The sequence below is a fragment of the Nyctereutes procyonoides genome, unplaced genomic scaffold (genome assembly GCF_905146905.1).
Source record: "Nyctereutes procyonoides isolate TBG_1078 unplaced genomic scaffold, NYPRO_anot_genome, whole genome shotgun sequence".
In the NCBI taxonomy this organism is placed as follows: domain Eukaryota; kingdom Metazoa; phylum Chordata; class Mammalia; order Carnivora; family Canidae; genus Nyctereutes; species Nyctereutes procyonoides.
The window spans coordinates 70487-96358 of NW_026575024.1; the positions used below are offsets into that span (position 1 = coordinate 70487).

At 45.2% G+C, this 25872-nt stretch overlaps 1 protein-coding gene across 3 annotated transcripts; it reads right to left on the minus strand.

Annotated features, from left to right (window-relative positions):
- Nucleotides 1-535: 535 nt before the first annotated feature.
- PCMTD2 (protein-L-isoaspartate (D-aspartate) O-methyltransferase domain containing 2) lies at nucleotides 536-24095 on the minus strand. 3 transcript variants are annotated; one of them, XM_055302150.1, is made up of 7 exons: nucleotides 23971-24095; nucleotides 22816-22878; nucleotides 18654-18984; nucleotides 15189-15291; nucleotides 14046-14217; nucleotides 6375-6498; nucleotides 536-3427 (listed from the first exon to the last, which is right to left on the minus strand). In XM_055302150.1, the coding sequence occupies exons 3-7, from the start codon at nucleotides 18958-18960 to the stop codon at nucleotides 3051-3053; spliced, it is 1083 nt and encodes a 360-aa protein (XP_055158125.1). In that variant the 5' UTR covers nucleotides 18961-18984; nucleotides 22816-22878; nucleotides 23971-24095; the 3' UTR covers nucleotides 536-3050. The 3 variants fall into 3 exon arrangements, with proteins under 3 accessions (XP_055158125.1, XP_055158116.1, XP_055158134.1); XM_055302141.1 differs by having other exon boundaries at nucleotides 23902-24066; XM_055302159.1 differs by lacking the exon at nucleotides 23971-24095 and adding an exon at nucleotides 23255-23515.
- Between the last annotated feature and the right edge of the window lie 1777 nt (nucleotides 24096-25872).

Sequence of the window (25872 nt, forward strand, 5' to 3'; positions counted from 1 at the left end):
ATCCTGGCTAACACATGGCCCTGGCACCTGGTCCCTGACCCCCTAAATCCAGCCCTAAACCTAAATTCTCACTGGCACCCTAACCCTCATCCCTTGCTACCATGGAAGATATGTTACCATTTACCCAATTATCTTCCAACATTTTTACAAAATAGGAAAATTGTGCCAGAAAGCTAACCAGAAACATCCTTGAGACACATAGTCTCATGGAGTCCGAGCTACTGCTTTTCCATTTTGCCGTTCAAACTACGCGTTAGTTAAAAATAATGTCATCTGGGTGACACAGCTGGTTGAACATCCGACTCTTGGTTTCAGCTCAGGTCATGATCTCATGGTCATGGGACAGAGCCCCGCATTGGGCTCCATGCTCAGCACGGAGTCTTCTTGGGATTCTTTCCCTCTTCCCTCCGCCCCTCCCCCCACCTGTACATGCCCTCTCTCAAATAAATAAATCTTTTAAAAAAATAAGTGTCTTCCCTAAGTATATCAGCATGGTACAGAAGGAGGCAATAACACAGTGATAGAAAACACAAGCTTGTAATAAAGAAAAAGTTTATTTTTAAAGATTTTTGGAAAATATGTAGTCAAGAATTTCAATCCCACACAGGAAACACAAGCCATGCCAAGAAGGCTGAAGTGCCGTCACTATGTTTATTGATACCCTTTCTATTTATCCAATGTATATCTGCTCACTGAAATCTTTGTTTGAAATTTCTGGCATTAATTCCCTGAAAAGGTCCAGACTGGCAAAAGCATTTTTACATACACAGCTGATTTTTACGTTACATACTTTGATATTTATACATTTGATATTTCCTTTGCACGTCTATGGCTTTACTACTTTCAAGACAAAAATCACATACAGAAATACATACTTCTCAAAACATAAAAGTCAACAGTTGTCTAGAATGTGGTTTACAATATAGGGGTTACAGACGACACATCTGTCAGGAAACAGATAGTAGTAGTAGTGCATCATACTGGACTCTGGTGAGGGGCCCTTCAGCCCAGGAAAACCCATTTATAATTCTTCTCTACATGTATAAGATAAACACCAAACTATTTCACATATATTATATCTATATAAACTTTTAACCAAATTCTGGTTTAAACATCACAAAATGACAACATGTAAATACAACACAAATGTTAGGAAAGGTTTGACATATACAGGGAAAAACATGTCTTATGCATTATGAAGAGTTTTTACAGTCTAGCATAAAAGCAAATGTGGTTTAAAAAAATAAAATCCATATACAATTAAAAAACTTAGTCAAGCCACCTCACCTGGTATAACAGATTTCACAAATATCATGTATTTAACATTATGCTCCTAATGTCCACGTATTGCAGAGATTGCTACATATCAATTAGAATGACGTCAGCAAAGATGTGCACACTAGAAGTGACCGCAAGTAAACATAAACCATGCGCTTCTGAGACAAGGATGCTTGACCTTCAATTAAAAGCCAGGTTAAAAACGACCACGAAGTAACTGTCTTTACAAAGGATTACATTTTCAAGTCTAGGGCAGTAGACATGTTTTCCCAGCTACGCATGCACACAGTATCCTGTGGAAAAAATGATTCACTTACTTAAGAAAGAAGAAAAGGTCTAAAAATTTTTTAAATAAATAAATAAACAACCAGAACTCGGTTCAGCTGGTGAAACCAGAGAGACACTCAAGCTCAGCAACATCCAAGAGGCTAAGGGATAAAACTAGTCATGACTGACCCTACATCAGCACTCGGAGTTTGAGTTTCCTGTTAACGTCTTACACCATTCTTTTCTTTGGGTACAAAAAGTGAGTCTGAAAAGAACCAATGTTTTGGAATGACCAATGTAACTTGAAAACATCCTGCCATCTAACTGACAGGCGGCCTCCTCTTCTAACCCAGAACTTGGTCAACACAGACCGCGCTCCACCCGAAGGGCCTGGAGAAGGTAGGCTTCACAAGTCACCGTTATTCTGACGCAATGGAGCTACTAAAATACACATATTTGTTATTAAGAAAAATTAGAAAACACGTCTTTTTCTCCAGAATTATAAAAGATAAAATCTATTAATCAGTATTCTAATGTGATTACAGAAAAATAGCCAACTGAAGTTTAAAAACAGCACAGGCTGTCTGTAACATTGTCCCCAATGCAGTTCCTGCATTTTTAATGAATACTTTCCACCTGTTTTGAGGATGGAGCACATCGATGCCTTAGGTGCCCATTAGCATATTCAAGCTTGGGTCAACCAGTCATCCCTACCTACCCTTGGGGTAAAAGCTTATTACACACAACACCTGTTTCATTGTTGAGTCTGTTCTAAGGAATTATCTGCCACTCGTTCTTCTAAAGGTAAGAAAAGGTGTCAGAAAATATTCCTTGGATTATTTCAGAATTCGAGAGAGCCATCTGGCAGTTTGATACTTTTATTCCTCCTCCCCATCACAATTTCCTTCTTTTAAAATTACAATCGAAAACTCACATTAAGATTTAATCACATTCATTTAAAATAAAGGAGAGCTTTTCAATAATCTTCCCCCCTCCAGAGAACTAAAAGGGTGAGTGGGGCTCAGCGCCAGTAATTAGGAGGTTGGTACTATAAAGTTCTAACTTGGACACAGGTGTGTCACACCCAGGAAAGACTTTACACACTTGCAAATTTGTGCTTTCTTTCACATTTTATAAGCAACACAGGTTACTTTCAACTTCACTGCTTCATGAGTAACGCAGACATGTGTGTCTTGGGTGGGAGACGGTCACCAAAGCAGTCTCTGCGCGCAGAGGTCAGAGTTTCACCAGAGCAAAAAGCAAACACCCTTCTCCAGGAGATGCTCTCCCTTTTGAGAAAACATTCTCCTATGCACCTTGCGTTTGTCAGATTATGTTTGCTGAAATGATACCAATGAGTGGGAATTCTAGAGGAAAACCAAGAACAAACTGAAAACAGAAAGGTGGAGAGGACTGCACCTCCTTCCCCACAGCATGTGCCCACGTGCCCCGGCGAGGGCGAGGGGCACAGCCTTCGGCTCTGCCTCCAATCGGTGCCCGCAGACTTACTTCTCTCGGTAGTACAGCAGGTAGTATTTCAGGGGATCGGGCAGGGGGAGGCTCAGGACCTTCTCGCGCAGGAAGTTCACTGGCGGGGCTGGCTTCGTTTCCGGGGGGGCCTTGTCCTCCTCCCGCTGTTCCTCTTCCAAGTCCTCACAGCTGTTGTCATCAGAGGGGCTGGAGATCCGACTGGCAAATACCTCTTTGTCCAAAAAGACGATGGTCTCCATGCGGCGGCGGCGCACTCTCCTGCGTTTGGCCCTGGGAGTGTTCTTCAGTCCGTTTCCGCCACTGCTCACCGTCTCCTGACGGATGACCTTTTTAATGGTGGCCCGGATGGCAATGCGAGCCAGGTCCTGGAGGCTTCGCACGGCCAGCGGCGCTGTGGAGCAAAGGAGGAGAGTGTCAACCTCGTGTGTGAGCGACCCACACAGGACAGGGCCCTGACTCTGGAAAGCCCACCGGTCACTGCCATTCACGGGGCTATTTACAGCGCGAGCATAGGGGAGCATCTGGCTAATGTCAATCACAGTTCTAACGTGCATGCACGTGGTCCTTCTCAAAAGGGATTTTCAAACAGACTAACCCCAAACTTAAATGAGGAAAGGAAGAAAGTCCGTTTGTCTCATCAGTCAGAAGCAGAAGAAAACCCTGGGTTGCAGCACTTTGGTTCTTGGACAGCCAGGTTCATGACTCTGTTTACTGTACTCGATTCTGGGTTCAAGGTCATCCAATGGGAACACAGAAAACGTAGGCCTCCAGAATTCTTTTATCTATCTTTACATTTTCGCAGTACTTTACAGATTATTTGTTCCTTTTTCTTATTAGAGAAAAGCAAATCCAAAACATTTTTAATAAGTACAAAAACTCCAAAGCCTACTAAGGAAAAATAAAATCTGGTAATTAAAGTCCAACTCAATTTAACGCAGGTGGTACACACGTGACAAGAGCTTTGTCTTGAATGCGGAGAGATTAGGAGTTGTGTGTTAAATATAGTATGCTCAAAGCCACCATCACTTTTTTCCCTCCAGTACCCAACTTCTCCCCAAAAGAAGACCATGTACAATACAGGGAGGACTCGTAGGTTGACTGTAACAGTTAATACATATCAGAGAGGCCTACACAGAATCCCATGCAATGCTCCCTGTTCCACAGGAGCCCTGGGAAGCACCGGGGCCCCGGGCTCTCGGCACCTTTTCCCTGTGTCCACACCAGGCCTCCTCTCCTGCTCAACCGTCTCCTCCTTGTTGTCCAAAACAGGCTCCAGCACTTGCCCCATGACGCAACACCACAACCATGACTCTCTGCTCACTACACCCACCTTTCCTTGCTCACCCCTCAGTCTGCTGAACCAACTCCTTCACGGGTGGCCAGACCTTCGGCCAGCAAATGCTGGCCTCTCTGGCTCTCCCCCAGGTGCCGCTGGAAGGGAACGGACTTGGCCCAATTCTTTCCTGCCAGCTCTCCCTCCACCTTGGCTATAATGTTCCCTCAGGGGCTGATTCTATTTCCCCTACTGTGTGCCTATCAATCCTTGCTTTGACATCCATGCTGTGGTTCCAGTAACAGACACTGGGCAGCGGCCCCCAAGGCTCTGATCTAGTCCTGACTGGAGTCCCGAGCCGCCCTGGGACCCACATCTACCTAGGTCTACACCCTTCCTCAGAAAGACCCTAAGTGCCTGCTCTGAAATCCCTTCCACCATAGTTGCCACTGCCTCCACGGACACAACTTTGCTACTTTAGAAAACTCTGGCCCAGGAAGACAAAGTTACAAATAACTGGACTGTTCACCTCAGGAACCATAAACAACATCACGATTATTTATCATTCAGCATTCGCTCTAAAGTTCTGGCCTCAAAGCTGGCATCTCAGGGTACTACCCTCCGTGCTGTCGTAACTCTCACCCAGACCCAATCAAGCGCTCACACCAAGAGGCTTGTCTTTTTTTCAACCAAACACCAAGAAGCCTCATGGATGCACCGACTATGGCCTCACCTCCTGACACTTGGGCCGTGTTCTGCAAGGCCACGCCCTGTCTGATTGCGAGCTATGTTAGCTTCTCCTGGGGAGATTCCCAGGGAACACAACAAATTCACCCTTCACTCGGCCACCAGGGTCACCCAGAAGACAGAAGCACCACACATCTGGCGGCTTTCCACAGCCTCCATGATAAACTCAAGTCTAACCTACGTAGTGGGCTAGTTTCTCCTATACACCCCCACCCGGACCACACCACGGAGCACGCATGTGCAAAGTCCCCATCAGCCTCTGCTCATGCTTTTTCTCCCTTTCTTCTCTCTTCAGACACTCCATTTTCACCCAAAATGTCCCATCTTCTGTCAAACCCTCCCTGGCCCCTCTCAGCCCCTTTCGGTATTCCACTGCTGCTCATAACCACATTTCACAGACCGCATCTCTATAGCATGTGACCTCCACTTAGCAGAGACCAAGGCAGAGCATTACTATCTAACAAATGATTCCTCACAAATTAAAAAAAAAAATACTGGGGATCCCTGGGTGGCGCAGCGGTTTGGCGCCTGCCTTTGGCCCAGGGCGCGATCCTGGAGACCCGGGATCGAATCCCACATCAGGCTCCCGGTGCATGGAGCCTGCTTCTCCCTCTGCCTGTGTCTCTGCCTCTCTCTTTCTGTGACTATCATAAATAAATAAATAAATTTAAAAAAAAAAAGAAATTAAAAAAAAAATACTGGAAGGAATTTGCCAACATGTATTATCTTTGGGTGGTAAGATCGTGGTGATTTTTTTTCCCTTTTCATGCATTTTACAAATTTTCTAAATGATCAGAATGCAGAATCCATGCTGAACAGCTTTACCTTAAATAAAATCATTTGCAATTCTCATTGCCGCGTAAATTTCTATTTAAATTACAAAACAGTATCCGGATAAATGCTGGCCCTGCTGTTCGCTCTTTCTGGGCCCACATCCGGAAGGAGTTGAAGGCATGGACTAGCCAGGTAAGGCTGCAGGGTAAGCCTCCTACCACACACCACAGACCCGCTGAAACATGTACCCCACAAGGTAGCCCCAAGGAGAAAAGGGTCCCCATGACTCTGAGTCCTCTGGCTGAGTGGTGCTGGAACCACACTCTCTCTGTGACACCTCCCCACACAGCAGAATTAACTCCTTCTCATGGGAGTCTTCTGCTTTCAATGGCATGACCAGCAATAATTCCTGCAGATTTAAAAGGCAAAAGTAACCTAAAACAGGCTGAAAACCCATTACAGCTCCTTATAATTTTTCATTCTCTTCAAATCTAATGCGATTTTTAAAAAGATCTAAAAGATAAGTAAGGGTCTTTGTACTTACGTAATTGGACAAGTCTTGATTTTCCAGACTCTGAGTGACAAGGCTGGATCAGAGGAGCAAAAGACACAGCCAGAATCTTTTTGGTTTCCCAAGCAGAAGGACCAGTTCGTGTTATCTTAGTCAACTGCCCCAGAGAGAAAATGAGAATATTCAAAGATCTGGCTACTGTTACTTTATATTTAATCATTCCTACATACAAACTAAAAAAACACAGATATGCTAATTATGACAAAATCATGACAAAAGTGGCCCCACGTGTGATGTGACATGAAGTACACATAACGTATTAATATTATTGCAAGTACATTTTGCCTGAATATGCTCAAAGCCTCCAGACCTAATTTGTTTACAAGAAATGCGTATGTTAAAGAAAAGAAGTCAAAGGATAAGAAGAGACAATCAGAGGAGACAACTTCCCTGGGCTCTCCTCAAGAGTCAGTGCCAACAGTAAGGGGCTGGTGGGTGTTCTAAAGTCAAAGTCATTAAAGACATTCACATTCAGGACCACCTGCAAGGACCTCAGGCTATTGTTTCTGGAGGACAGAAACAAAAAGATCTTCTTGCAACAAGGTGACCACATAGCCAACAGCGGCTACTGCTGCAGTTTCACAGTGACTTCCTTGAGGGTGGGTTTCTATGTGACATCACCACAACACAAAGACTGGCAGTGAAGGTCATCAAAACATTTCTTACAAGTCACAGTATTAGGGGTACCAAAGAACCTAGTTAGACAACATGGCCCTCTTGTATGTTCTGTGTGATGGTGCCAGTTTCTGAAAGGCCCAAGCAGGTCACGGTGTTATTTTTGCTTGGCTTTGACATGTTAAGATTATACACTCTTGTCTAAAAATACCTAAGCCAGCAAATCCTCTAAAAACTATGATTCTATGTCATGAATCTTAGAACTGAAAGCATTAAAGTAGCCACATACTAGATAAACATCAGTAAGTCACTCACATTCTTGTGTACCAGCAAAACTATTTTTTAATTCATTTTTTAAAGATTTTATTTATTCAATTCAGAAAAAGAAAGTACAAGCAGGCAGGGGGAGGGAGTGGGGTGGTGGGGGGAGAAGGAGAGGGAGAAGCAGACTCCCCACGGAGCAGAGCTCAAGTCCAGGACTCCGAGATCATGACCTGAAGCCGAAGGCAGGTGCTTAACCAGCTGAGTCATCCAGGCACCCCCCTCCCAAAAACTTCTTTTTAAAAAACATCTTTTTAAAGCTGAAGTTCTAATTATAATAAACATCAAATATTTAAAAACCATCAATAAATAATGTGTGAACCCTAAAGGAAAACTATAAATCCATATTCCATGTTCCAGACAAGGAGATGGATACTGAAAACATGTCTATGATCCTCAAATTAATATACACATAACACAATTCCAATAAAGTGTCTGACTTATTTTTCTGATACAACAAAGATTTCTAAAATAAGTTAAGTAAAGGGGCACCTGGGTGGCTCAGTCGGTTAAGTGGCCAACTCTTGACTGCGGATCAAGTCATGATCTCAAGGTGGTGGGATCATGCCCCGCATCTGGCTCCAAGCTCTGCGCTCAGTGGGGAGTCTGATCCGGGACTCTTTCTATATATATCAAATAAATAAATCTTTTAAAAACTAATAATAACAATTTAAATAAAGACATATTTAAGACAATATTCTGAGAAAGAAGAGCAAACATGGGGACATCTAGCCTTGCCATCTACAACAATGATAGCAAGAAGCTGTTGGCTGTCGGCAAGGGTATGGATGACTCCTGTCCTGTGCTGCTGAGAGCAAAGCCTCTGGAAAGGCAGTAGGCGAAAGTTAAAATACAGAGTCTAATCAAGCACTTTTGCTTCTGAGACTGCACCTGAAAGAGGTCATGGGTGTAGACAAAGATTAAAATAAAGAATATCCACAAACATGTCTATGCACAGCCTCTTCAAAGTAGCACTACTTATAAACAGCAAAAGGGTAGAAAGAACCCACATACTCATCAAAAATATCACATTCTCATATACCAACAAAGAACATTTTTAAATAAACAAAATATAGACATAAAAAAGAATTTTTTTTCTTTTTTTTAATTTTTTTTTATTTATTTATGATAGGCACACAGTGAGAGAGAGAGGGAGAGACATAGGCAGAGGGAGAAGCAGGCTCCATGCACCGGGAGCCCGACATGGGATTCGATCCCGGGTCTCCAGGATCGCGCCCTGGGCCAAAGGCAGGCGCTAAACCGCTGCGCCACCCAGGGATCCCTAAAAAAGAATTTCTATTTATGCCAAACATCAAATACTTAAAATGAACAATAAATGACATATAAAACCTAAAACTATCAATTCTTACTTCGTATGTTTGGATGAATACACGGAATGGGAAAAAACGTGCATATCTTCACTTAAGTTTTTGGGGTTTCTTTTTAAGACTTTATTTATTCACGAAAGACACAGGGAGACAGAGAGGCAGAGACACACAGGCAGAGGGAGAAGCTGGCTCCATGCAGGGAGCCCGATGTGGGACTGGATCCTGGGTCTCCAGGGTCACGCCCTGGGCTGAAGGCTGCACTAAACCGCTGAGACACCCAGGCAGCCCCACTTAAGTAAAGTTTGAAAAAAAAAGTGTGTTTGCTTATATATTATTTGAATAAACAGATAGACCAAAAACAAAGTTGTTACCTACAGGTAAAGTGGAGGGTACATACATCTAAAAATTCTGTGAGTATTCATTATTTAGATTTTGAAATTTTGTAAATATCTCACAAAGTTATAAAACCTAAAATGGAAGTCCCTAAACATTGAAAATAAATAAGCTGTAAGTCAGGCTGGCAGTGTAACCTCACAGGGAAGCATTATTTCCAGTGACTTTAAAACATACAAATTTGGGACGCCTGGGTAGCTCAGTGGCTGTGCATCTGCCTTCGGCCCAGGGTGTGATCCCGGGGTCCCGGGATCAAGTCCCACATTGGGCTCCCTGCAGGGAGCCTGCTTCTCTCTCTGCCTATGTCTCTGCCTCTCTCTCTGTGTCTCTCATGAATAAATAAAATAAAATATTTTTAAAATAAATAAATAAAACATATGAATTTGTACATCCCCAGGAGAATATCCAGGCAATCTGAGGGCAGTGAGAGACCCAGCCTTCCAGTATGGGACAAAATGATGCTGTTGTAAGACAGAAGAAGTCAGAAAAACCCTCTGGTCCTGCATCTGAGCTCAAGTACCAATATAAACCTATGATGTGTTTCATGTCCAAAAACCAAACCAACAAAAACGTGTGTGCGTGCGTGTGTGTGTATGGGGGTGAACTTCTCAGCTCCAGAGTTCCACTGAAAAAACTGACCCGACAAACCCAGCCTCACAGATTCCAACAAAGGCCCCACTTTTGCCCTCTAAAAACACTATTTCCCACTAAACTTAAAATTAACAAGGATCCTCAAAAATGGTTAATTCTAATTTTGTGGTACAAAATACACAAAATGAGTGTGGAACATCTTTTCTTACCAGCAAGTAACAAAACCACTGAGGTTATATCAGAGCCCAAGAGCCCTACTGACCAAGATAGGAAATCTTAAACTTCATTAAGAATCAAACAATGATTAAAATATTAAGTATGTCTATATCCATGAATTCACACCGCCAGTAGAAAACAAACAAAATCTTCCTATCCATCACCTTTAACTGATGCTAGAGAACCAGATTATTGAGGAAACTGATAAACAGAGCTTAAGAATCAGAATTTATCCAGCCTCTCCTTATAAAGTATACCTAGGGTGACCAAATAATTGATAAGAATGTTTCTCTTTACATTAAGTGTTCCAGGTACTATAAAGTGGCAGGATACAAAATCATTGTGCAGAAATCCACTGTATTTCTATACACTAATGATGATGCAGCAGAAACAGAAATTAACAATCCCATTTACAATTGCACCAAAAATAATGAAATATCTAGACATAAACTTAAAAAGGAGGTGAAACACCTCTACTTTGAAAATTATAAAATACTGATGAAAGAAAGGGAAGATGACACAAAGACAAGAAATAGATTAAGGACCTAAACATGATACCTGAGACCATAAAAATCCTAGAAGAGAGCACAGGCAGTAATGTCTCTGACAACAGTTGTATCAACATTTTTCTGGATAGGTCCCCTGAGGCAAGGGAAACAGAAGCAAAAATAAACTATTGAGATCACATCAAAATAGAAAGCGTCTACGCAGCAAACAACCAACAAAGCTAAAAGACAACCTACTGAGTGGGGGAAGATATTACAAATAACATATCTGATAAAAGATTAGTATCTAAATTATATGAAGAACTTATACAACTCAACACCCAAAAACCAAACAATCCAATTTAAAAATGGGCAGAAGACATGAATACACATTTCTCCAAAGAAGAATCCAGATGGCCCACACTCACGTGAAAAGATGCTCAATATCACTCATCATCAAAGAAATGCGAATCAAAAGCACAATGAGGGGTGCCTGGGTGGCTCAGTCGGTTGAGCATCCAGTTCTTGGTTTCAACTCAGGTCATAGCCTCAGAGTCATGAGATCGAGCCCTCACTCAGCATGGAGTCTGCGTGAGATTCTCTCTTCCTCTCCTCTGCCCCTCCTGCTCATGCTTTCTCTCTCTCTCTCTAAAATAAATAAATCTTAAACAAAACAGAACAAAAAAACCCACAGAGATATCCACCTCACACCTGTCGGAATGACTAAAATCAACAACACAGGAAAGAAGTGTTGGTGAGGGTGCAGAGAAAAAAGAACTCTCCTGCACCATTGGTGGGAATGCAAACTCTGGAAAACAGTGTGGAGGTTCCTCAAAAAGTTAAAAATAGAGCTACCCTGCGACCCAGCAATTACACTAGGTATTTACCCAAAGAATATGAAAACACTAATTCAAAGGGATATGTGTACCCTGATGTTTATCACAGCATTATCTACAGTAGCCATTATATGGAAGCAGCCCAAGTGTCCAAGGATCGACAAATTGATAAAGAAGACATGTGTGTATGTGTCTGTGTGTGTATACACACAATGAAATATTATTTGGCCATAAAGAAGAATGAAATCTGGCCACTTGCAACAACACGGACGGAGCTAGAGGGTATAAGGTTAAGCAAAATAAGCCAGTCAGAGAAAAACAAATACCACTAGTTTCACTCACATGTGGAATTTTAAAAACACAACAAATGAACAAAGGAAAAAAAGAGAGACAGAGACAAACCAAAAAAAATATACCTACAGAGAACAAACCCATAGTCACCAGAGAGGAAGTGAGTGGGGGGGGGATGGGGAAAGAGGTAAAGGGGGTTCAGAGGACACAGATGTTGATGAGCACTGAGTGACATATCCAAGTGTTAAATCAGCGTATTATACATTTAAAATATAATACTGTACGTTAACTATACTGGAATTAAAATTAAAAGAAAAAATAATTTGAGGTACTAAATGAAGAGAAGTGACGGAATCAGAATGTATTATTCTGCATCCCTTAATGAGATAATGGATGGACCACAATAGCACCGACAGCGTCGGGAAAAGAGAAACAACAGACATGATATGCCTCTTATGGAGGTGTAACACCTGGTAAGTAAGTATTCTTGTACCCCTCCTCCCCCCAAAATTAAGTCAAACTGGAAACTAAGCAAGTCTTTAGATCCAACTAACAATTTATAGTGAAAATAGGGAACAGAAAGAATATGTAAAACATCACCACAGGGCTGTGTAATCTCCAAATCCAGACTACAGGAAACTGTAAGACAAATGACCTGATTTCTTCAACAAGTATATTGTAAGGAAAAAGTGAAGAACAAAACAAGGAGAAGTTATAAACACTTAAGAGATATATAAGCCAAGGGTTCCTGGCTGGCTCAGTCAGTGAGTGAAGCGTGCAACTGCTGCTCTTCAGGTCATGAGTTCAAGCCCCAGGCCGGGTGCAGAGATTACTTAAAAATAAAATCTTTAGGGCAGCCCCGGGGGCTCAGCGGTTTAGCGCCACCTTCAGCCCAGGGCGTGATCCTTGGAGACCCCGGATCGAGTCCCACGTCGGGCTCCCTGCATGGAGCCTGCTTCTCCCTCTGCCTGTGTCTCTGCCTCTCTTTCTCCCTCTGTGCATCTCTTGTGAATAAATAAATAAAATCTTTAAAAAATAAATAATAATAAAATCTTTAAAAAGAAAAAAGAGAAGGACCAATGAAATGCAAGACATCTTGCAATCTTAAATGGAGCCCCATTCAAATAAGCTATTCAAACAAATTTTGAGACAATCAGGAAAATCTGAACACTAGCTAGCCAAGAAATTACTGGTAATTTTTTAGGTTAATAATGGTTTTGTGATATCTAAAAAATAGAACCCTTATCTTTTATAGATACACACTGAAATACTTATGGATAAAAATATTGCTTTCCTTAGTGATATCCACTACTGCCTGCATGTAACAGTAAGTAACAGAACATGACACATGCAGCCTCACGTGCAATTCCAGGAGCCAGAGGACACACTATGGTCAACAAACCCACAGGATACTATATAAGCACTCAAAATGATGATCTGGAATGTCACATGGCTGAAAATTATCTCATGAATTTAGTAAAACATCGTAAATTCTAAACCTTCTTGGAAGAGGGTACAAACTATAAGAATCATACGCTAATATGGCTTAAGGTGGAGATTGTGAACAATTTTATATGTTCTGGATTTTCTACAATGAATGATTACTTTTTAAACAAAATAAATTAAATGGTAACATTTTTGCTGAGTGAAGTAAGTCAATCGGAGAAGGACAAACAGTGTATGTTCTCACTCATTTGGGGAATATGAATAATAGTGAAGGGGAATATAAGGGAAGGGAGAAGAAATGTGTGGGAGATATCAGAAAGGGACACAGAACATAAAGACTTCTAACTCTGGGAAATGAACTAGGGGTGGTGGAAGGGGAGGAGGGCGGGGGGTGGGGGTGAATGGGTGACGGGCACGGAGGGGGACACTTGACGGGATGAGCACTGGGTGTTATTCTGTATGTTGGTAAATTGAACACCAATAAAAATTAATTTATAAAAAAAAAAAATAATAATAAATGGTAACATTTTTAAATAGCAGAAAATCACACAAAAATGTAAAAATGTACAGTCTCCTAATTTTTATCACTTCCATTTTTCCCTAGTTCTTTGTGATGGAGACATTATTCCTGATGACTAATTCGGGTCTGATTCATCTTCTTATTGATTACAACGTGTGTTTCTCAAGGAAGCACAATAGCAACAACATACAGAAACATGCATGACCAAACAGACTGAGACGAGATCCCTCCTAAGGAAGGGACTCCTGTGTAACACTCACTGTCACAGATTTTAACAATTAGAATAGAGTTACTCTCATGATTTTTATATGTAATTCTAACAATAGAAGAACCATACTAGAACAGCTGTGGGGGAAGGGAGGGAGGTGGGAGAGAGGGGGGAGAGATAAGGAGCCAGAAAGGGGGTGAGGGGCAGGTTTTACAGCACGGGCTCCAGGGTGCCCTCGCCCAAGCAAGGCTATCTGTGTGACCTGTCCCTGCCCATGTCCTCATCTGTGAGGGGGAGGGAATGGTCATGAGAAACGCAAGGAAAAATGTATGTCAACTTCTTGGCACAGACCTTGGCCAACAGTTAAGCATGTCAGTTATGACAGGGGTCTGACCTTCTCTTCCAGTGGCATGACAAGGATGCCTCCTACTTTGAGAAGACTCTTCATGTACTCTTCATGCTCTTTCTGCACACCAGCTCCACAGTACACACGATCGTACTGAGAACAATCTGGAGAAATCTCCAGGCAATTGCCAGTAACAAAGGAAGGTTCACAGAAGTCAAATCTAAAAGCAAAAAAATATTTTCCATAACTGAATAGATCACCTGTAGCAAGTCTATACAGTAAATCTATACTAACCACAGGTTATGTTCTCCTTGAACAATCCGATAGTGATATAACGGACAGAGCCAGACTTCCTATTATGAAAGTGAACATCATAAACGTGATCCAGGCTTAAATCATCGACCCTCCAATCATCACTGTCTTTGCTCTCTTTTTATAAATCATTACCTTACTTAAGATCTACCAAAAACAAGTAAAATGAGGGGCACCCGGGTGGCTCAGCCAGTTAAGCACCCAACTCTTTCAGCTCAGGTCATGATCTCAGGGTCACGAGACCGAGCCCAGTGTTGTATCGGGCTCCACACTCAGCAGGAAGTCCCCCTGAGATTCTCTCTCTCCCTCTCCCTCTGTCCCACTCCTGCACTTGTGTGCATGTGTACTCTCTCTCTAATAAATACATGAATCTTTAAAAAAATAAAATATAAAAACAAGTAAAATCAAAGAAGACTACACTTGGTATTTCTAAAAAATGTTAAACCCCAAAATAAGAATTTTAATGCCTTAAATAAAAATGGCAAGAGGTACTTATATATACTGTTTAAAAACAAATCCAAAAAAAAAAATAAAATAAAAAAATAAAAACAAATCCAACAATTCTGTTTTTGAAACTATTAGGTGATAAAATGTTTCCTGTGTTGGAAACATGAAAATTGAGTAAAATGAACACTCTATTTCCTTCTCTTATGTTGGTGAAAAATCACCTTTCCCTGGTATCATAGTTAAAAAGAACCTGAAGCCCTCAAAAGCACAAAAGATTTAAAAAATAATAGCATATGCATATACCCCTGGTTCTCCTGCCAAAGCTGAATCGTGTTTGCTGGTATATGAACACTAATACATTTATTTCTCCCATCTAATACAAATTTTAAATTGTAATTCACACAGCAATCCAAGGGTAGTATTTGATCTTACTTGTCAAAGCTGTCGCTGGTTCTAATAAAGAAGTCCAGCTTCTGCCTTGCATATTCTATTACATCTGAATGGAGTTCAACCCCGTGGTTCACACCAAAAGGACCTAAAATGTTTCAGAATAAGAAAACTTTTAGAACTAGGGCAAGAATTTTACCCTTTATTTCTATTTTATCAGCTGCAATGCACCAGATTCAGCATGTATAACTACATGAAGAAATTCACGAGATTTTGAGGTCTAACCACATTATCAGACCTAAATCACTCAAGCTAATCTTTAAATATGCAGGGTACACTATGCTCATCACATTGTAAATACTGGTTTCTTTGAAATTACCAACTCCACAGCTTCCTAAACCTGGGTCACTCGGCTCTCAAACTGTTAAAGAATTATTTGAAGACGTAAAAAAGCCAAGATCTACAACCAATAATTCAAGATCTTACTAATAAATTGAAGAAGAAAAATGTATTTCCAAATGAAACTGTACTCAGGACTATGTTACACAAAAGGTCACTAAAACAGTCAAATAGGGACACAATTATTTTGATAATCATTAAAATAAAACTATAACTGGGGTTCCTGAGTGGCTCAGTCAACTGAATGTCCGACTCTTGATTTCAGCTCAAGTCATGATCTCAAGGTCGCAGGTTCAAGCCCCATGTCAGGCTCAGACTCAGCTTGGAGTCTGCTGCAGATTCTCTCTCCTGCTCTCCCTCTGCCCCCCTCCCACTCATGCACACACTTTCTCTCTCTTAAATAAATAAGGTCTTCAAAAAAATTTAAATAAAAGAAATAAAATATAGCCAAGTTACAATGAAACATTTTTTATATCTAAGGAAATTTATCAATAATCGGCAATAAATTGGTGAGAACAGTTACAAGCCCACTTAACAGTAAAGGTGTTCCCTCCATATAAAACTGCCTCTGGGTGAGATCTACTAACAGCTTAGATGAGTCTCTTTGTTGTGGTAATCCATTTATATTAAGGTCAAAAACAGGCAATGCCTATTTGTGATGATGGAGGACAAAGCAGCGCTCTCCTCCCTGGAGGCAGAAGGGCAGCATGAGAGCTTCTGGGATGCTGATTCTACTCCATACTTCGTTCTGGGTGGTGCTTGTATGAAGGTGAATACTTACAGAACAATTCACCAAGCTCCACACCTCACACTTGTTCATTCACTGCAGATTAACTTATGCAGCCATTTTTAAATATCTCCATGTAAAAATCAACAGGGCAAGTAAAACTGATTTACTAGACAGATACACTGAAGTCACAGTGCAGCACCTAACCCTACAGTCCAACAGAAATACTAGAAAATAAGCAACCATCTGTGCTTCCGTATCTTTACATTTTGCCACTTGGGCTTACCTGGTCCCCTGACAGCACAGCAGCCACCCCAGGCCAAGGCTTCCCTCTCCACCACCTGGACAACTCATCTGGGGCTCTCCTCCCTCAACATCTGTCAAAGGCACACCTGCTGCTAAAACATTCTCTGATTAAAACACACCCTACCTGAGAAGTCACATTTTCACTATTTACAACATCAAATCCAAATTATCCAACTTCAAGACCCTCTGTCAAGTCCCTGACTTTCATCCCCACTGCTCTCTAGCTAGCAGCACCTTTACTTTCTCAGTCATCATAGTTTCATTAGCCCCTCACCCTTTATCAACACCTATTAAGCAGTTAACTCCAATAATAGATAGAGAACACAGGTCCTATCCCCAAAAAGCATTAACACCAAATAGAGCAATAACACACAGCCCCCAACGCACCCCAATAAAAAGAGGACTATGAGGGGAGGGAGCACACGCGAAGAGTCAGAATTGACACAGGAGGGCCATGGCACTGAAGCCAGACCTCAAGCCCCCGTGCCCCCCACCCTCCAGGGAGGGCACTCCACTCCCTAATCTCACAGCACTTTCAGGTCAGCCGTGTGCGGCACAAAAGGGATAAAGTTCAGGGCCAGGCAGAAAGGCAGGTGGGTTCAAAAAAGAGTCAGACTCCAGGCCTCACATCAGCTCTGGAGTGATGTGCATGAAGCAATGCTGAAGGCGGAATAAACGGGGGAGGGTGGCCCAGAACATGTGGTATCCAGACAGAGATGCCAGTCCAGTGCGTGCAGCCTCCTCCCTGCAAATGCAAGAGGTCTACCCGGGAAAGGAAACTCCAGTCACCTCCTTAAAATACATCACAGCATTACAGAGTATCCACTGCAACCCCCAAAGAGTTTTCCTTCCTTCCTTTAGATCTCTCCCCATCTCAACATCTAATTACATTCCCAGCAAACAGGGCACTCAGAGAAGAGAAGCCATTTCTTTCTAATTCCTAGGCAATGTCAAGTGCCAACAGGTCACCTCACATTTACTGTAAGAACTGAGCATCTCAGTTCTTTTCAATAGCATTTCTAACCTAGTCTCCCCAAAACAGCATCTCATCCTTAGCTCCCCCAATTTCTCTGCCCCACTGGAGGGAATCACCCTTCCCTAAGTCTACAATGATACATAACCTGAGCTATTCCCAAAGCAGTCTCAATCCAAGACAAATTAAGTTCAAAAAGTATTTAGCTTTAAAAAAACAAAACACAAATAAACCTATATATTTGAGGATAACAATCTATAGTCTAAAGTCATATGATCAGTCTCAAAACTTCGCCAAAGTCTTCAAACTTATAAAGAACCAAAAATTTGATTCCATACTCACAAAAATCAACTGTTACAGTTAAGATTTTCTCTAACAACCATAAAGAAACAAAGTGGTGGCGTCCATGGTGACGACTAAAAACAGGACATCTAGCACCTGCACCTGCGGTCTGGATGCCACCCTCTCTCACAGATGCTGCAGCAGTCCCAGCCCTGCTTCCTCTTGAGAGAAATCTTTTAAAGCACAGGTGAGCCCGTTACTCCTCTGGCAAAACCGTTCTACCTCTACTCTAAAAGCAGACACCTAAACCCTCAATTGTCTGGTACTGTTGTTTCAATAACAAAAATGCCAATTTAAAAAAAAAAAAAAGCCAATTCCCATGTGCAGCCTTACAACTTATTTGGGAAAAGAGGCAAAAACTGTGAAATTCTTTCCATCCCTGGAATTTATTCACACTGCCTGGAAGAACTTTAAGTTCCAGGGAACTTTAAACTTAGTTTACAGAAAGAGTGACAAGGCAGGCTGGGTGATTGTATTAAACAAAAAAATCACTGTAAGGCCCCGATTTACACAATTCTTGAGGTGCTCTGTTGTCCAGAAGGAGGGTGTGCTGCACAGGCAGTGGAAGTACCGGTGGCAGCGGGGAGGGAAGAGGAGTCCCTCCTCCTAAACCTGAAGCCCTCCCTTCACCAGCCCACCGATGACTCCATATAAACGATACCAGACCCAGACCACGGCTCAGAAGGCCAACGGCAATGAGACAAGGTCCCTACAGAGGAAACACTGCCAGCAGACTCGCCTCTCCCACACTCCCCGCATTTACCTAGAATGAGCCCCACCATCGAGCTGAGGTAGCCCGTGCCACTGCCCAGGTTTAAGAAGGAGAGCCCTGGCTGCAGGTCGAGGGCTTCCATCACTTCTGAGTAGATGCAAGGGGCCGAGAGGTGGATGTTTCCATGCTTCCACGCCAAGTCTTTATAAGCGTTTTCCTTAAATTCTTCAAGATAATAATCTGCGCGGTCGATAGCTCGGAAAGCTTGCTCTACTAGCTCGGTCCGGATGTACTGTGCTTCCTTCAGATTGTCTATCAGCTCATCGTTGTCTTCACCAGCACTCACAGCACCTCCCATCTTCAAGATCACGCTTAGGCAATACTGTAATTAAAAATGTTTTAAAAAGCTATTTACATCGACGGTAAGAGCACAACAGTAAAGTTCTAGTAACATGCCAATTTCAAATTCTGAATTCTGAAAGTATCACAGATGGGATGTATTTTGTCAGCACCCACCAGCCCAAATTCAGAAGGAAAAAGTTAAATATGAAATTCTATTATTTCCATCCAGAAGTAAGCTTGTAATTTATAATATCAAACGAATTCAAATGACCTTGAGGTAGCTAATGCATATTCGACAACTGAAAACATCATTAAAGTATGAACTCAGTATTTTACTACAAGTTGTCAATCTACAAAGTCAGGTATTTAGAATTAAAATTATCTTGAATATAAATCTGCCTCAACAGGGATATATTCACGTACGGCAAAGTCACTGGATATAAGCATAAAAAGAATATACATATGGTGTTAACTTCTCTTTGAATATTTCAAATGCTACAGATGAGTTTTGATAAATAAATCTTTAAAAGCAAAAAAAATGAAATAAACAACAAACAATAAAATTATTCACTATTTAAATTTCACATTTACCTGGTGTCCTAAATTTTACCTGACAACTCTACACCCTCACAGACACATAAATACCAGGTCAAGGAATGCATCCAATCTGTTCACTTGGATATACAAATTTCTGGCAAAAACACCACTAACAAAACTCTTACCCAAAAGGACCAATGGTGACATTTTATTTGTAACAAATACGAAATCTGTTTCCAGGCTATAGCTGCTACAAGAATCCTATGCCCACTTTGGAAGTATACGTCATGCAATCTTTCTGCCTCTAACAATAAAAGGTACATTGCTTACCTTCTTCCCAACTGCTTTCAAGAAAAAAAAGCAACAATGTGATGCCCTCTGAGCCACCTGCTAACATACAATGTGCCTCCAACTAATTCACAGGGACCTCATCTTCATGAACCATAAAAATATCTTCTCCAATTTTATATGTACCCCATGTAACTCTTTCCAAAAGAATGATTTTACTTCACATAAAATGGTAATGTTTTACAAAACACTTGATATAAATTGCTGGGAAAACCAGGAAACACCAGGCTTCACAAAGACGGACACATTTTCGGATTCAGGACTTCCATAATAACGTACTATAATTTATTATTACAAAGTCTATCATTGTGTTCCCCCTCACAATCCTCTGGATTTCAAACAGCAGAACAAGAATCATAAATCCTGGGGGAAGAGATTCCATACACATACCCCACACACATGACTGGCAACTGTGATGGGAGAGGTTTTCCCAGGAATAAAAATGAACACATGATAATCTTCAGCTTCTCACAACAAATACTCAAAGTATGTGAAACGTGGGGCTTAGTATAAATGCTCTTCTACTTCATGGTTGAACAGTTCATTCTCATCAAGATTTTAGAGCTGAATAATATGCTTTCCAAATCACCAGAATGGTCTAATTACTAGATTTTCACCTCATCAAGTTGTTTCAGAGCCCTTGTTAGGTTATGGTCCACAGCCGGTTAACTTAGCCGATGGGATAAAGTGCTAATGAGGTCACCTTTAATCTTCAATAAGCCACTTAGTTCTGAGGCTACAGTCTACATCCCTAGTCTCCGACAGTAACCTTACATTTAGGTGACCATTTAAAAGTGGAGTTGCGTTCGCTGTCTAAAGGTCTATTTACAAAAAGGCCTGGAAATCACACAGCTTCCACGGTGGATCTCATGTGCATAATGCTCTACCATCCCATCTCAATACCATCATTCCATTTTTGGAAAGCGAACACTAACTTTAGATTGGATAAATTTTATTTTCTACTAAGTCATCTATCACTTATTTTCAACTCCACCTCACTTTGAAAGTTTATTCATATGCAAAAGCTAGAACTTTAGTAAAAAGAACTACAATCTCCCAGTCACAGGAGGTCATGGAGGTAAATTGGGACCAAGCAGTTATTTTGCTCATGATCACACACCTGTGTGCGAAAGGAAAGCCAGAATTCAAACCCAGGACTGTCTAGCCAAATGCCTCCATTCTTTACCCCACACCAAATGCAGCTTTTAAAAATTCCCAAAGGAGAAACCTTCTGTAACACGTAACATGTTGGTAATCTTTGCCCCAAATGACAGACTAATTAACAATGTGGTCACCCTCTCTGTTGCCATTGGTAGGATGTGTCACCATCTACGGGGTCTGAGAATATTAACTTTGCCAGGTCATCTATCACTCCCTCACACTGAACGCCATCACTACTTGTTACTGACCCACCCAGGTTCAAAGATATCCTTGCCAAAACAAATCTGGATCTATAGTCTAGTCAAATCCAATTTTTCCAAGTAATGGGAAATAATTTTTGGATGCTGTACTTGATTATACTTTGTAAACCTCAATGTAATTCACCACTCTGGGTAACTGTCCCACAGGACACCTTACTATCGTACTGCTCCTTCCAAAACCAACTGCCAAGCACAGTGGGGGCGGGGGGCAGCAGCGGGCATGGGAAGGCCTCATGATTGACAACCCAACCAAGGAGGCTATAGCTGGGCCAGTACAGCCTGAATCTGTAATGGGTGTTTGCGACCCCAGTCTATGCTGGGTTTGTCAGACAAACATGGAGTGCCATGTTCCAACCTGAGTATCACTTAAGGGAAATATGCACAAGGGAATTTCATGTGGAAAATGAGCTGGGGAATAGGATCTTGTAGCGTAAGCCATCAAAGGTTTCTCTTTTCTGTAACAGGAGTGCCTGACTCAAGTTTTGATTGGTGAGGAATAAATACTTTGTGTCCTGCCACTCAATGCCATGAAGAGTCAGGCCACCTCCCTCCGAGCGTCCTTTGTTTGAGATCAGATCTTAGAGGATTTCCATGAGAGACTTTTTGGGACACTTGTCTTTTCTCTACCCATGCTTTAAATCCCCTCTTCTGGGATCCCTGGGTGGCGCAGCCGTTTGGCGCCTGCCTTTGGCCCAGGGCGCGATCCTGGAGACCCGGGATCGAATCCCACGTCGGGCTCCCGGTGCATGGAGCCTGCTTCTCCCTCTGCCTGTGTCTCTGCCTCTCTCTCTCTCTCTCTCTCTGTGACTACCATAAATAAATAAAAATTAAAAAAAAAAATCCCCTCTTCTGCTTTTAAGTCCCCAATAAAGAGCAAGCCTGAGAAGCCCTAGGCTCCCACCCTCAACCCCAATACAAGCAGAACCCCAGGCCTGTGCTCCCTTGAGCGCTCTTCACAGCCCTCCACCTCACTGGTGGGCCCATGTATGCGGTAAAATTTCCAGGTTCTGTGAATAATAAGCAATTATTTATTTGTTTGTTTATTTATTTATTTATTTTTAGTTTCCTGATGGTTGTCGCTGAAAGTTGTCTTTCCATCCTAACAATAGGGGCCGGTCCAACCACACCCGTAACTGATGGAGGCCCTGAGAAAACAGAACCCAAGCCACACCTCCTGCCGGCAGAATAATAGAAGAAACAGACTCATCTTGAAAACCAGAACTCTGCAAGGAACACATGTAGAGGGATTTTTTTTCAAATACTTGAAAGGCCGCCACGTATACATACACCATTCCTGGACCTGATAAAAGCTGGGTCGGTGAGACACGGTAGGTGACGAGAAGTTCTACTCAACACAGAAAAGCTTCCTGACACCTAGAACTCAAGGCCTGAACTGTTCTCAGGCCCGGCCTCGAGCACCCCCGCCCCCGGGGACGTCCCAGGCCAGGGACAAGCTGAAGTGGGTCCCGGGGCCTCGGCACCGACCCTCCGCGCAGGTGCCCTCCTCCACCTGTAAAGCGGAGTCACAAGCACAGCCACAAGGTCTGAGTTTATAGGAACCTTACTTCACTAATTCTTGAATGAGTCTACTCGACACCCAAGTGGAGTTGGTTACTTCAGCCACTCTTCTGCCAAAAAGAAAAGAAAACCATTACAGGCCTGCGATGAACAAAGGGGAGGCGGAGACGTGGGTGACCCCTTCCAGGGCCGACCGAGCAGCACCCACTCCCCACTCGGGAGGCCCATCCTACGGGGGGAAACACGGGGGCCCAGCCCAGGCGGCCTCCTCCCGGCTCCGCGAGGTCGGCCCGAGGTCAGGCGGCTGGCGCCCCAGGTCAGCCCCGGCCCGCAGGCATCCCCGAGGCGTGGAAGGGCTACCTTTACGGCTTTGTTTTGGTTTCGGGTTGGTTTTTCCTTTTTTTTTTTTTTTTTTTTTTTTTAGAGATTTAATTTTAAGTAACCTTTTTAAGTAATCTCTACACCCAACACGCGGCTGGAACTCACAACTGCAAGATCCAGGGCGGGAGGCCGCGCGGCTAAGCCCCCGGGCGCCCCGGGACCCGCAGCTTCCTGCTCCGCGAGCTAGGGCCTGGCTGCACGTCCGCAGTCAAGCGCGGGATGGGATCGGGATGGCGTAAGCCCCGGGCACCAGGACACAGACCCCGGGAGGCCCCGCCGCTGCTGGACAAACCCCGGGGCGCAGGGGACAACCCCGGGGCGGAGCAGAGGACAGCGACACCTCGAGGCGTTGGGGGGGATGGGGAGTGGGGGGTGCGGGAGGGGAGGGGAGGGGGAGGGGAAAGGAGGGGAGGGTTGAGGGAGAGGAGGAGGAGGGAGGGGAGGAGGGAGGAGGAGGTTAGGGGGGAGGGGAGGGGGGAGGGAGGAGACGGGGAGGGGGAGGGGAGAGGGGAGGGAGGGGAAGGGGTGGAGAGGGAGGGGAGGAGGAGGGGAGCTCAGAGACGGGAGAGGTCGCCGACCCAGGGGGAAGGGAGGGGGAGGCGCGCGGGGAGCCCGGGGTGGAGGGGGGAGGAGGGGCGACGGCTAAGGGCCGCGGGGGGGGAGGGGGAGGGAGGGGGGAGCCGGCCGCGGAGGGGAGGGGAGGGGCGCGGAGGGGCTGCGGGCGCGCGGGGCCGGGGGAGGGGAGGACGCACGGGAGGGGGGGATCCGGGAGACGCCGCCGCCCCCGGAGGCCGGGCCGAGGCCGGCGGCGGCGGCTCTACCTCCGGGCTGGGCCGCGAGACCGGGCCGCCCGGCCGCGACCTGCAGCTCCTCGGCGCCCCTCGCCCGTCCGCCGCCCCGACCGCCGCCGCCGTAAACATCCGCCGCCCCACAGCGCAGCTGCGCGCAACGGCCCGACTGCGCGTGCGCCCCGGCCTGGCGCTTAAAGGGGCAACGGCGCTGCCGGTGGGCCCCGGCGCGGTCCTCGCGGGCGGTCCGCGGGGCGGGCGGGCGCCGGGCGCGGGGCCGGGGGGCGCGGGGCGGGGTGGAGGGCGGCGCCCCGAGCACCGCTGTCCGCGCAGCACCCGGAGCCCAGCCGGGGAAGGGCCAGAAGGGCCGCGTGATGGACACTGAGTCACGGCAGGGGCTGCCCTGGCGGGCGGCGCGGAGGGGACCTTGGAGCAAAGGTGGACGGGGGAACCCACCTGCGCCGGAGAGGGCCCAGGGCCGCAGAGCGGGACCCCCTGCCGCGGCCGCACCCGCACCCCGCGGCCCGAATCCCTCGGGGCCTCAGCAGGGAGGCGCGGGGTTGGATGAGGCTCCGCCAAGCTCGCCCGGAATGCCCGCGACCCCGTGCACCCCCGCCTCCATGCACCCCTGCTCTCCCCGTGCGCCCCCGCCTCCGTGCGCCCCTGCCCCCCCGTGCACCCCTGCCTCCATGCACCCCTGCCCCCCCGTGCGCCCCTGCCCTCCCCGTGCACCCCTGCCTCCATGCACCCCTGCCCCCCCCGTGCGCCCCCGCCTCCATGCACCCCTGCCCCCCTCGTGCGCCCCTGCCCCCCCGTGCACCCCCGCCTCCATGCACCCCTGCGCCCCCCCGTGCACCCCTGCCTCCATGCACCCCTGCCCCCCCGTGCGCCCCCGCCTCCATGCACCCCTGCCCCCATACACCCCTGCCGTGGAGCTGGCCCACAGTCAGCCCCACGATGTGACAGGTGACACACACCCAGCGTCATGGATTCACAGGGTTGGGTTCCTAGAGGACGACGGAGCTTGGGCAAGGGGCAGCCTCGTACGACTTCCTTGAGTCCCATGAGGCAAAGAGAACTGTTTCTGCACAATCCGAGTGGGAACAATCAAAAAGGAGCATTATGCAGTTATGAAGTTACTGAGTCGTGGAAGGAAGGGCGAACACGGCCTCCAGAAGAGCGCGCTGGGGTGATGTGCTAGGTGTTGCGAGGAGCGGCTGCAGACCCCACAGACCTAGGGAGCCAGGGTGTGCGTGCACCCAGGTGTGGGCCACACGGTACAGAGGAGGGGTGCGTCTCAGGGTCGGTCAGGGTGGTCCCCGTGAGGCCGGCTTGAGCTTCGGGCGGCTGGTTGGACACCACGTAGGAGGCGGAGCCGCGAGGGTGGACGTTTGACCGGATCTCAGAGCAGGGAGTCACCTTCAGCAGCCTCATGCCTTAGATGTTGGCCAGACACGTGGCCTCTGCCCAGGCTGCCCTCCAGGTAACAAGAGTCTGAGATACCTTTGCTGGACATCCTGCACCTAAGATCATTCTGCATCCCCAGCGAGGCCTCGTGGCTCTGTGTTCAGGTCCACTGGCAGGGCTTTGCTAGATGCTGCCTCCCCTCCCCACCCCCGGCCTCCCTGGGCCCTGCCCTCTTCTGCTGCTCTGATGCCACATATCCCTTACCGGAATGCCTGCGTAGCCTTCCCAGTAAACTCTGTGAAATCCCACCCCACTCTTCCTTTCTCTGCAGCTGAACCTCACATGTGGTTTTCCACATGAGCTTTTAGCAACAGAACCTTTTCTTTGAACACAGTTTTGTAAGTCACCCCATCTCTACAACAGTTTACAAGCACTGCTGCTGTGGGGGAGAGGGCTTGCCACCAATCTCATGACCTTGACCCTGACCAAACTCATGACCTTGACCCTGACTCAGAGTCCTGCCTACCT

Bases quoted from the DNA above. Each gene is read 5' to 3' on its own strand.
- PCMTD2 (XM_055302150.1), bottom strand. From the start codon at position 18,960: ATGGGAGGTGCTGTGAGTGCTGGTGAAGACAACGATGAGCTGATAGAC. The intron at 15,292-18,653 runs GTAAATGCGGGG...GAAACATTTTAG, and splicing joins GATGGTGGGGCTCATTCTAG to GTCCTTTTGGTGTGAACCAC. The intron at 14,218-15,188 runs GTAAGATCAAAT...TTTTGCTTTTAG, and splicing joins ACCAGCGACAGCTTTGACAA to ATTTGACTTCTGTGAACCTT.